General features: G+C 53.7%; 4 protein-coding genes across 4 annotated transcripts in view; all 4 read right to left on the reverse strand.

The window, feature by feature from the left end:
• Positions 1-1,547: 1,547 nt before the first annotated feature.
• Positions 1,548-2,354, reverse strand: LOC144733802 (histone H1-like). Its single transcript, XM_078615815.1, has one exon. The coding sequence runs from the start codon at positions 2,209-2,211 to the stop codon at positions 1,549-1,551; it is 663 nt and encodes a 220-aa protein (XP_078471941.1). The 5' UTR covers positions 2,212-2,354; the 3' UTR covers position 1,548.
• Positions 2,355-4,405: 2,051 nt separating this feature from the next.
• On the reverse strand, positions 4,406-4,880 carry LOC144733906 (histone H2A-like). The gene has a single exon (XM_078615911.1). It carries the CDS (start codon positions 4,827-4,829, stop codon positions 4,449-4,451), a length of 381 nt encoding a protein of 126 aa, XP_078472037.1. The 5' UTR covers positions 4,830-4,880; the 3' UTR covers positions 4,406-4,448.
• Positions 4,881-5,723: 843 nt separating this feature from the next.
• Positions 5,724-6,134, reverse strand: LOC144733667 (histone H3). The gene has a single exon (XM_078615693.1). The coding sequence runs from the start codon at positions 6,132-6,134 to the stop codon at positions 5,724-5,726; it is 411 nt and encodes a 136-aa protein (XP_078471819.1).
• A 798-nt stretch (positions 6,135-6,932) lies between these two features.
• The window catches only part of LOC144733668 (histone H2B type 3-B-like), a 28,075-nt gene continuing 22,722 nt past the window's right edge, over positions 6,933-12,285 (reverse strand). Inside the window, exons 2-3 of the mRNA XM_078615694.1 lie at positions 7,524-7,540; positions 6,933-7,398 (exon numbers count right to left, since the gene is read on the reverse strand). Of these exons, the coding sequence (XP_078471820.1) occupies positions 6,978-7,398; positions 7,524-7,540 (438 nt within the window). The 3' untranslated portion in view covers positions 6,933-6,977. The remainder of the gene's footprint in view (positions 7,399-7,523; positions 7,541-12,285) is intronic.

Below are 12,285 nucleotides of genomic sequence, written 5' to 3' on the forward strand. Positions count from 1 at the left end.
GTCCGCGTAGCAGGCATGGATAACCACGCACGCGCACACCCACACACAGCTCTGCACGGCACTCACCCAACCCTGACCACTCACGTTAGGATCGCGCACCTGTGTTACACACGTCGTGAACGTGCGCGCACACACGCATACAGCTCCACACGCGATACCCACTCCTGCGCCGCTCTGCGCCGCGCTGGCCGCCCACGTTACGATCGCGCACCTTGGGCACGCCGATTACGCACGCCGAGAGCTTACGCAAGTAACGAGCGCACGCAAGCGGGGCACACGCCGACACGACGACTCGTCCCCTCCCCCACTCGCGCGTGCACGTCAACACAAATATCGTACAAGGACGATTCTCCTCTCACACGGCTGCGTAGTCACGCCAACACACCAAAAGTGCTCTCCCCGGGCGTTAACGCACACACCTCCGTACCCGCACAATCGTACAGAGACCACGGCCTTTATGCGTACAACGACCACACACTCGCGAATGCAGTGCACGCTAATACCACGTTCCAAAAACACCCAACAACACGGTTTTGTTACTACGCTCGAGATTTTATTAGCCCTTGCTAACCAACCGAGCCACCCGTGTGTGTGTGCGGGACAGCAAGGCGCTTCTAACCCACACTCTGGTGCCGTGTAGCCCTATTCTATGCTGCGCTCTCTGCTAAACCGCTTTCCTACTCGTCCTTACCCCGAACTAACCCTCTCCTACGGATCCTACCCTCCGCTCTGAGGTGTTGTAAGGCGCGCAACACGATACCGTCTGTAGTCCTTGGTGACCTTGCGGCGCTCAGATCGTCCTGCAGACAATCTAGCGGCTCGCCCGATGACTCCTTCGTCGCTGACCCCGTGTCCAAACTCCAGAAGAAGAGAGTTCCCTACTGCCCCTGCGTTTTCTTTTAAACTATTCACATCAAAGGCTAGGCGCCCCCGTCCCGACCGCCTTGGTCTCTCGACCAATCCTGAGCCTAGGATTTCCCGCTCTTTTGCGATCCCGCCGGCCTTTGAACTTTCGACCAATCAGTCGTCCCGGTTCCTGATCCCAGCTATCTGCCTTGCTGACCCGTGTTTGTGTTTGTATGCGTTTCTAACTGCGGGGCTCTCTGAGCTCGCCGTGGTCGTGCGATCTCAAATCCGCCCACGGCGCCGCAGTGTTACTTGGCCTGGGAAGGGTCCTGTCCAATTCCCTGGCCCTGAGAAACCGTGGGGTAACCCCCCTAGGGGGCCCTCGGGTGAAAACTCAGGGTAGGTGACCCGACCACGAGGCCCTACGTGGGTGCGGGTGCGTGTTTATGTGGGGGGGGTGATGGGGGGCAGTGCGGCGGTGGAAGCCGGGCGGCTCCCTGGCTCGGCCGAGCGGCCCCGTCGCTGTGGCACCACATTTGACTTACAGAATATGGCACGCATTCAACAGCAACGTAATACACTGTCATGTGTTACCGATGAACTAATGGAAGCGCAGCAGCATCTGGTTCACTTTTTTAACTAAGTGGGTGGCTCTGAAAAGAGCCGTTGAGGTGGAGTGAATCGAGCGTCGTCCGATCGGATTCACTTCTTTGGCGCAGTCTTCTTGGGCTTGGCCGCGGCCTTCTTGGGCTTGGCCACCTTGGGTTTGGCGGCCTTGGCCTTGACGGTCTTGGGCTTAGCGACCTTGGGCTTCGCAGCCTTGGGCTTGGCTGGGCTCTTCGCCGCCTTCTTGGGCTTAACAGCCAACTTCACCTTTTTGGGGCTCTTGGCCGCCTTGGCAACCGCGGGCTTCTTTGCTTTCTTGGGAGACTTCTTGGGCGCGGTCTTCTTGGCTGCCGCGGGCTTCTTCACCTTCTTGGCTGCCGCGGGCTTTTTAGCTGCGGGCTTTGCCGTTGACGACTTGGGCTTCGCCTTTGCGGCAGCCTTTTCCTTGTTGAGTTTGAAAGAGCCAGACGCGCCGCTGCCCTTCACTTGCGCCACGGCGTCGTTGGCCACGAGCTTCTTGATGGCCAACTTCACGCGGGCATTGTTCTTCTCCACGTCGTATCCTCCGGCAGCAAGCGACTTTTTGAGCGCAGGAAGAGACACGCCGTTCCTCTCCTTGCTGCTGGCCAGAGCCTTGAGGATGAGCTCGGACACGCTGGGGCCGACCTTCTTGGCCTTTGGAGCGGCGCGCTTCTTCTTGGGGCTTTTAGGCGCTGAAGTAGCCGCAGCTGGTGGTTGAGCAGGAGCAGTTTCCGCCATCTCAAGACGTCGCTTTTATCGCCTCGCCTCTTTGAAATCGAAATCAGCGCTCTCACGAATTCAAATCGAGCGTTCTCCAGGCCCGAGGTTATTATAGAAGCGGCGTACTGAATGCGGACGTCGCTGAGATCATCCAGAACTCAGCTCTGGTGAGGGAGTTGCCACCTTACTCACTGTGTTTATCACGCCTGCCTTTGGGCTCGATTACTCCCGTAACGTTCATACTTACATGCATCTAGTTGATACATTATCACGAAGATCACTTCTTTAATGTACGTTACTTATGCAATATACGACAATGCTCATGATATAAATTATAATTCAAAACAAGTGAACAACCAACATTTGGGAGACATTGTTCGGTCAGGGCATGCTATGACGATTGTCGGTTTTCAAAAGTGTTACTGATGAACACTATTTAAAACGCACTCGAATTTTTTGCAAGACAAGATGCTTCAACAGACTACTCATATTTAATTCCAACGAAATATTTTCTATTTAAGTTTTGCCTCGCGCGCTCGCGATTCCTCCTCTCGCGCTATGGTGAGGACTGCGCGCCATGTCAACAGTCCCTTGTCACCGAACTTTTAACTGGACGTTTTAATCGAACTTTGAAATGAATAAATATATGGATTTTCAGATGGACAACAAACTGAAGAAAATTACTCAAAATTAACCGACATTAAATAGAAATTTTAACATTTTACGTGGCAAGAGGTGAGTAGCTCACGCACTGCAGAAGGGTCGCGCGCCTTGAACAAGATCGAGGCACGGTGCACAATCATCACCACTCAAATTCAACTCATGTGACTCTGCAGTCGAATGTTTAAAGAAAATATATAATCTTACGTTTAATGCACCGACAGAGTTGATATTCTAGGAGCGCAGGATGGTTCATCCGATGGGTTGTTTTTACTGCAATAAGTAACACGTATTTACTGCACTAAGTAACACGAATGAGTAATCATTGGAAAGATGTTATTAACCATGTAAAAAATATTTAACTACACATATTTGTACCATCTTATTTGACAAGTAATATTATACTTTACCGAGTGTTGACATCCCCAGCGTTTACCAGTACTTTTTTGCTTACTATCAGCTAACACCGGCCACAACCCTGAGCTGATGTGCTCATTTGATCCCTTTTCTGACCGCTCAAAAAGAGCGAGTTTTATTCTTTAAAAAACACGATTCTTTCTTCCAATAGGCATCCCAATTTATTCTAAACCATGTTCCATGATTGATGCAATGTTGGAATGCTGCTCAAATACCGTTCCTAAATTAGACATAAAGGGTATCTGGAATGAGCAGAGCATTCGTTTAATTGCGAGCAATTTGGGACGAGGGCAACTCGACGACGGTGTCCTTATTAAACAGGACCCTGCGGGGTGGGCTGGTAGGAACGAATAACCAAATAATATAAACATAATGTATTATTACACTTGTTAAGCCAGGAAAGCCCCACTGAGTCAAAAGGTTTTTGTAGGGTCCTGCCAAGTGTTTGCAGTAGGGGGCGATGTTGCTACACCTAATCGGACGATACGAAGGGAGAGATTGAGGCCTAGTTCTAGGCTTTAGGCCTAGCTGTATGCTTTAGGGCGCTGTGAGTTAATTTTTAATTTAAATGATTTAATGATTCATGTAAAAGCTTTAAATTTAAATGTTTCTATTTAAAAACATGAGGGAATGTAACATTGTTAAACATAACTCCCTTTCACACACGCGGGGGTACGACACGAATGGAGAGTTTCAGGCCTAGTTCTAGGCTTTAGGCCTAGCTGTAGGCTTTAGGGCGCTGTGAGTTTTTTTTTAATTTCAAAGTTTTAATTAAAAGCTATCTCAGGGAATTATTAGGGCGCTGTTAGTTGTTTTATTTAATTTCTAAGTTTTAATTAAAAGCTATCTCAGGGAATTATTAGGGAATGTTACACGTGTTTAGCCAGGAAAGCCTCATTAATTTAAATGTTTTAATTAAAAGCTGAGGGAATTATAAGGGAATGTTACACTTGTTTAGCCAGGATAGCTTCACTGAGTCAAGGTTTTCGTAGGGTCATGCCAAATGTTTGCAGTAGGGGGCGATGTTGACGGACGGACACATTAATCTATTGGTGGTCTGGTCCACTTCGTTCCTACCAGTATAACAAAACTCCTGTGTACGACTGTCCGAGCTCTTTGCAAGTAAGTGGGTGGCTCTGAAAAGAGCCGTTGTTGTGGTGGTAGAGGCGGCGGCGCGTTCACTTCTTTGCCTGAGAGGTCTTCTTGGGCAGCAGCACGGCCTGGATGTTGGGCAGCACACCGCCCTGGGCGATAGTCACGCCGCCCATGAGCTTGTTGAGCTCCTCGTCGTTTCGCACGGCGAGCTGCAGGTGTCGGGGGATGATCCTCGTCTTCTTGTTGTCGCGGGCGGCATTGCCAGCCAGCTCGAGGATCTCGGCAGAAAGGTACTCGAGCACGGCGGCCAGGTAGACGGGTGCTCCAGCGCCGACCCGCTGGGCGTAATTGCCCTTGCGGAGCAGCCTGTGAACGCGACCCACGGGGAACTGCAGGCCGGCGCGGGAAGAGCGGGACTTTGCCTTGGCGCGAGACTTGCCACCGGTCTTGCCGCGTCCAGACATTGTTAAGCGACCTAGGATGCAAAAAGCACTGGAGACAAAGTACGAACGATTTGTGACGTTAACACGCACCACCGGAGCGGCTTTTATAGCGGAGACGAGGATCGTAGAGCGCGCCGCTGCTGATTGGCTCCTCTCGGTCGAGTCCCGCCCTCTCCTTGAGCCACCAATGAAAAGCCGGGACGCGAGGATTCGATGTTGACTTTAATTATTTGTATCCATATATATTTTAATGCGGGCACGCATCTTATGAATGAAACAATGCGATACACGTACTTAATAGGTTCAAGTTTTAAGCATGATAGAGTTAATTAATGGGCACGTGCTGGCAAGTCAAACTTATAAGCGGATTCCGCAAATATCAATGTATTATTGATTATAATAATCATTTTGAGGGACCGCATTGGTTATAAGAAATCATTGTGATAGCCTTGAGCTCGTGATTGATCGCCCACGTGCCTATACGGTGTATATATATTTTCCTTTAACCGCCTGTTCGGGCAATGCCTAAAAATATATGTGCGTGAATAATTCAGTCTCTTAGTTTGCAAAATGTGAACTTCTTATCAGCTCGGGCTTGAAACAACATAAACCAATTTCTTTGGGTTTAATAGTTAATATATTTCACCAAAATAACCCTTTTGTTGAACATTATGTAAGCATGGTTTCACAACGCTTATATACGACACCAACGTGTGATGTTGAAAAATATGAGCGGCGGGGTATAGAAAATGAACTTCATTGTCGCTTACGCCTGACGACTCGTGAGAGCCGTGACCAGCAAACGAAGGTTTCCGGCACCCGAACTTTGAAGAACACACATGGAAGCGTTTTCATGAGTAAGTGGTGGCTCTGAAAAGAGCCTTTGTGTTGTGCTTTGAGGGCCGAGCTGGGCGTTCAAGCGCGCTCGCCACGAATGCGGCGGGCGAGCTGAATGTCCTTGGGCATGATGGTGACGCGCTTGGCGTGGATGGCGCACAGGTTGGTGTCCTCGAAGAGCGCGACAAGGTACGCTTCGCTGGCCTCCTGCAGAGCCATGACAGCGGAGCTCTGGAAGCGCAGGTCGGTCTTGAAGTCCTGCGCGATCTCCCTGACGAGGCGCTGGAAGGGCAGTTTGCGGATGAGCAGCTCGGTGGACTTCTGGTAGCGGCGGATCTCGCGCAGAGCGACGGTGCCGGGCCTGTAGCGGTGAGGCTTCTTGACGCCGCCCGTGGCCGGAGCGCTCTTTCGGGCCGCCTTGGTGGCGAGTTGCTTGCGGGGGGCCTTGCCGCCCGTGGACTTGCGAGCCGTCTGCTTGGTGCGAGCCATGGCTTGGTGAGGGCAAAGATTCTCACAGGCGGGGAGAAGGCGGCTTATGTAGCCCAGAGCGCGCGCTCACTGGTCAGCGGAGTCGTGACGTGCGAAGAAGGGGAGCGTGCTGATTGGTTGGCAGCGTGCAATGATCTCGAGTCGTCAACTCTTCTTAATCAACAAAATGTTCACAGTTTGGATCATTTCAGAATGCCGCATCACGATGCAGTAGTACCGTTTGAGCGCCGTCGATGTCTTTAACGGATGTTCTTTTCTCAAGCAAACACCTTTCCGAAAACAACTTTACAGTGCTCTGCATGATCTAAATAAAGTGTGAAGAAACTGCACTTCATTGGAAACAGTAATACGTAAAAATGTCGGAAAGAGGTGATCACAGGAATAGATATATATTCTCTTGGCATTGAGATGATGATCAATTATACTGCACGAGTCATCCATGCTAGGCGCTTACTTTTACATATATGTACACGTGCAAAATGTTAGTTCCTGCCCGAAAATACAACCACGAATTAAATATATTGCATTGCAAGGTTTTGGCGCCAAATATCCAATGTAATATCTGAATGGGCTGCAGATGAAATCAATGGACAATCAAGTCCAAGAAATGCCTGCTGGTGAATATGATGTGCCATGAATATTGTTATCGCTTTTATTCACGTGGAAACATGTTAAAATGCGTTCGATCTCTCCACTTCACTCAATGAGCGAACAATGTCCCCGCGTGAACCGGGGCTTTGTTGGAAGTTTCGTTTTGTACTCCTGCTAGGACTGGTACAAGCAGGTTCGGAGAGGTGGGTGGCTCTGAAAAGAGCCTTTGTAATTAATGGTGGAGTCGAGGCTTCACTTGGAGCTTGTGTACTTGGTGACGGCCTTGGTGCCCTCCGACACGGCGTGCTTGGCCAGCTCGCCGGGGAGCAGCAGTCGCACTGCGGTCTGGATCTCCCGAGAAGTGATGGTGGAGCGCTTGTTGTAGTGCGCCAGGCGGGACGCCTCGGAAGCGATGCGCTCGAAGATGTCGTTGACGAACGAGTTCATGATGCTCATTGCCTTGGACGAGATGCCGGTATCGGGGTGCACCTGCTTCATCACCTTGTAGATGTAAATGGCGTAGCTCTCCTTCCTGCGGTGGCGTCGCTTCTTGCCATCCTTGCGCGTAGCCTTGGTCACAGCCTTCTTGGAGCCCTTCTTGGGAGCAGGAACCTTGGCCGGCCCAGCGCTCTTTGATGCGGGAGGATCGGGCATGTCGACGCGTTGTAGGCAGCTTCAGGTCAGAACAGACGGGAAGCGAATGTGGATGTCGGTCGGGCGATGAGCTCCTTTTATAGGAGGCGAGATGCAAATCAGAGGATCGTAGTGCGCGGCGCTGCTGAGTGGCTCTTTTAGTACCATCCCTCTCCATCTGCCTCCAATGAGAAACGCGGACGCGATGCTCACTTTAATATCGTTTTTACTGCAAAAAGGACTTGTGAATATAACACAATGTAATGTCCAAACATGTATATTAGTGAATTGCAGCCATGGCCATTGCCTTTGTTTTAAAAAGGATGACTGGAAAACCCAATACAGTATATTGTGTTTTGAGCGTGGGTTTTTTTGTTTCTTACGAGGGATTGTTTCACCACTCGTCTAATACGGCGCACGGGCGTTTTATGAACGCAATTTGGAAAAATACAAGCGCTCGGTGGAGAAAAATAACTTCGCTGTTGTGCTGTACAGGTGGAGATTAGCATTCCGGCACGCTACGTCAATTAGGACGAGTGTGCTGTAAGATTGTGGCGCCAAATGCTCCACGTAATATCGGAATCGGCTGCAGCTGGAAATAATTAACGCAAAAATACCAGAAATGGGTACTGTATTAACGCGTTCAAGAATTACGCCTTGTTAAATGTGACGTGTCGTGAATATCATGATTTCTTTCATTCATGTGGAAGCAGATGAAGATTCGCCAACTCAACAAGCAAACGTCCACCACGCTCACGAGGAATTGGCGCGCAACAACCCAGGACATGTGCTCCATTTAGAAAGTGTTTGCAAACACTGGCGCAAGCAGTTTCGAAGAGGTGGGTGGCTCTGAAAAGAGCCTTTGGGTTGGCTTAGTGTGCGAGAGATGGGCGCTCAGCCTCCGAAGCCGTAGAGAGTGCGGCCCTGGCGCTTGAGGGTGTGGTGCCACAGCGACGGGGCCGCTCGGCCGAGCCAGGGAGCCGCCCGGCTTCCACCTGTGGTGCCACAGCGACGGGGCCGCTCGGCCGAGCCAGGGAGCCGCCCGGCTTCCACCGCCGCACTGCCCCCCATCACCTCCCCCACATAAACACGCACCCGCACCCACGTAGGGCCTCGTGGTCGGGTCACCTACCCTGAGTTTTCACCCGAGGGCCCCCTAGGGGGGTTACCCCACGGTTTCTCAGGGCCAGGGAATTGGACAGGACCCTTCCCAGGCCAAGTAACACTGCGGCGCCGTGGGCGGATTTGAGATCGCACGACCACGGCGAGCTCAGAGAGCCCCGCAGTTAGAAACGCATACAAACACAAACACGGGTCAGCAAGGCAGATAGCTGGGATCAGGACCCGGGACGACTGATTGGTCGAAAGTTCAAAGGCCGGCGGGATCGCAAAAGAGCGGGAAATCCTAGGCTCAGGATTGGTCGAGAGACCAAGGCGGTCGGGACGGGGGCGCCTAGCCTTTGATGTGAATAGTTTAAAAGAAAACGCAGGGGCAGTAGGGGACTCTCTTCTTCTGGAGTTTGGACACGGGGTCAGCGACGAAGGAGTCATCGGGCGAGCCGCTAGATTGTCTGCAGGACGATCTGAGCGCCGCAAGGTCACCAAGGACTACAGACGGTATCGTGTTGCGCGCCTTACAACACCTCAGAGCGGAGGGTAGGATCCGTAGGAGAGGGTTAGTTCGGGGTAAGGACGAGTAGGAAAGCGGTTTAGCAGAGAGCGCAGCATAGAATAGGGCTACACGGCACCAGAGTGTGGGTTAGAAGCGCCTTGCTGTCCCGCACACACACACGGGTGGCTCGGTTGGTTAGCAAGGGCTAATAAAATCTCGAGCGTAGTAACAAAACCGTGTTGTTGGGTGTTTTTGGAACGTGGTATTAGCGTGCACTGCATTCGCGAGTGTGTGGTCGTTGTACGCATAAAGGCCGTGGTCTCTGTACGATTGTGCGGGTACGGAGGTGTGTGCGTTAACGCCCGGGGAGAGCACTTTTGGTGTGTTGGCGTGACTACGCAACCGTGTGAGAGGAGAATCGTCCTTGTACGATATTTGTGTTGACGTGCACGCGCGAGTGGGGGAGGGGACGAGTCGTCGTGTCGGCGTGTGCCCCGCTTGCGTGCGCTCGTTACTTGCGTAAGCTCTCGGCGTGCGTAATCGGCGTGCCCAAGGTGCGCGATCGTAACGTGGGCGGCCAGCGCGGCGCAGAGCGGCGCAGGAGTGGGTATCGCGTGTGGAGCTGTATGCGTGTGTGCGCGCACGTTCACGACGTGTGTAACACAGGTGCGCGATCCTAACGTGAGTGGTCAGGGTTGGGTGAGTGCCGTGCAGAGCTGTGTGTGGGTGTGCGCGTGCGTGGTTATCCATGCCTGCTACGCGGACCCGCGGTGGAGGGGAATCCTCGGGTGACGGCTCCCACACCCTGGGTGAGGAGCCTAGCGGCGGTTCGCTTAGCAGCGGGGGGGGCGATTGATGATGTTAGTCCGGCCGTTAGTATTATCGAGGGAGGGATCTCGGGGGCTAGCGACCCCCACACACCGCCGCACTGCCCCCCATCACCCCCCCCCCCCACATAAACACGCACCCGCACCCACGTAGGGCCTCGTGGTCGGGTCACCTACCCTGAGTTTTCACCCGAGGGCCCCCTAGGGGGGTTACCCCACGGTTTCTCAGGGCCAGGGAATTGGACAGGACCCTTCCCAGGCCAAGTAACACTGCGGCGCCGTGGGCGGATTTGAGATCGCACGACCACGGCGAGTGTGGTGCCACAGCGACGGGGCCGCTCGGCCGAGCCAGGGAGCCGCCCGGCTTCCACCGCCGCACTGCCCCCCATCACCTCCCCCACATAAACACGCACCCGCACCCACGTAGGGCCTCGTGGTCGGGTCACCTACCCTGAGTTTTCACCCGAGGGCCCCCTAGGGGGGTTACCCCACGGTTTCTCAGGGCCAGGGAATTGGACAGGACCCTTCCCAGGCCAAGTAACACTGCGGCGCCGTGGGCGGATTTGAGATCGCACGACCACGGCGAGCTCAGAGAGCCCCGCAGTTAGAAACGCATACAAACACAAACACGGGTCAGCAAGGCAGATAGCTGGGATCAGGACCCGGGACGACTGATTGGTCGAAAGTTCAAAGGCCGGCGGGATCGCAAAAGAGCGGGAAATCCTAGGCTCAGGATTGGTCGAGAGACCAAGGCGGTCGGGACGGGGGCGCCTAGCCTTTGATGTGAATAGTTTAAAAGAAAACGCAGGGGCAGTAGGGAACTCTCTTCTTCTGGAGTTTGGACACGGGGTCAGCGACGAAGGAGTCATCGGGCGAGCCGCTAGATTGTCTGCAGGACGATCTGAGCGCCGCAAGGTCACCAAGGACTACAGACGGTATCGTGTTGCGCGCCTTACAACACCTCAGAGCGGAGGGTAGGATCCGTAGGAGAGGGTTAGTTCGGGGTAAGGACGAGTAGGAAAGCGGTTTAGCAGAGAGCGCAGCATAGAATAGGGCTACACGGCACCAGAGTGTGGGTTAGAAGCGCCTTGCTGTCCCGCACACACACACGGGTGGCTCGGTTGGTTAGCAAGGGCTAATAAAATCTCGAGCGTAGTAACAAAACCGTGTTGTTGGGTGTTTTTGGAACGTGGTATTAGCGTGCACTGCATTCGCGAGTGTGTGGTCGTATGCATAAAGGCCGTGGTCTCTGTACGATTGTGCGGGTACGGGGGTGTGTGCGTTAACGCCCGGGGAGAGCACTTTTGTGTGTCGGCGTGTGCCCCGCTTGCGTGTGCTCGTTACTTGCGTAAAGTGCGGCGCGGTGGTGGACCCCTGACCCCCGACCCCACGGCTCGAGCGCGTAATCGGCTGCGCATTGTTGTACGGTTTGTCTCGCGCGCACGGCGGCGGCGGCTTGAGTCGTTGTGTCGGCGTGTGCCCCGCTTGCGTGAGCTCGTTACTTGCGTAAGTTCACGACGTGTGTAACACAGGTGCGCGATCCTAACGTGAGTGGTCAGTGTTGGGTGAGTGCCGTGCAGAGCTGTGTGTGGGTGTGCGCGTACGTGGTTAACTATGCCTGCTACGCGGACCCGCGGTGGAGGGGAATCCTCGGGTGACGGCTCCCACACCATGGGTGAGGAGCTTAGCGGCGGTTCGCTTAGCAGCGGGGGGGGCGATTGATGATGTTAGTCCGGCCGTTAGTATTATCGAGGGAGGGATCTCGGGGGCTAGCGACCCCCACAAATTGGTGTCAGAAGCGGTACGGACCCCCGCGTTACCTCACGCTAAAATAAGACTAATATTTACCGGCAGGGGGGCCCCTTCGTGGAAGGCATTCGCCCGCAATCTCTTAGGGGCTAAGGAAATTAATGGATGGACGGACGTGCAGGCAGTACGTCAACTTAATATGAATCTTGATGGGCGGGCAGCCGATTTTGTAGAAGCGTTACCCGCGAGCGCACAGACACAGCTAGAGGAGCTGATGCGCCGACTCGATCAGCGTTTTGGCACGCGTGACGAGGAGGAAGCAAAATCGGCCTTAGAGGCGCGCCGTCGCCAACCTGGCGAAGATCTCCGTGATTACGCCGAGGATGTGCGCGAGTTAACAAAGATCGCACGCCCGGGGTACGCAACGGAGGTTATTGAGGAACTGGCTGCCGAGAAAATCCAGCGGTACCTGTCTCGCACGGCGTGGTGGCAGCCAGACCTGAGCTGCCCACGTCTTCCCTTTAACATCCTTGTCGAGCGCGCACGTAAGTGTGAAAGAATTCACAGCGAACGCGCGCAGCTCCGGGGGCTGGGACGAGAGCGCGCCATTGCGAGCCTGCTCTCGGAAGACGAGGAGGAGGAACAGGAGCTCGCGAGGACGGTAAGGGGCCGGGAAAGAGAGCCTCCAGTGTCCCGCGAGACAACCCCGGGATGGGTTGCCGGTATACAAACGGGTATA

Source organism: Lampetra planeri, chromosome 48, assembly GCF_965212315.1.
Source record: "Lampetra planeri chromosome 48, kcLamPlan1.2.h2, whole genome shotgun sequence".
Taxonomy (NCBI): domain Eukaryota; kingdom Metazoa; phylum Chordata; class Hyperoartia; order Petromyzontiformes; family Petromyzontidae; genus Lampetra; species Lampetra planeri.

Bases quoted from the DNA above. Each gene is read 5' to 3' on its own strand.
- LOC144733802 (XM_078615815.1), bottom strand. From the start codon at position 2,211: ATGGCGGAAACTGCTCCTGCTCAACCACCAGCTGCGGCTACTTCAGCG.
- LOC144733906 (XM_078615911.1), bottom strand. From the start codon at position 4,829: ATGTCTGGACGCGGCAAGACCGGTGGCAAGTCTCGCGCCAAGGCAAAG.
- LOC144733667 (XM_078615693.1), bottom strand. From the start codon at position 6,134: ATGGCTCGCACCAAGCAGACGGCTCGCAAGTCCACGGGCGGCAAGGCC.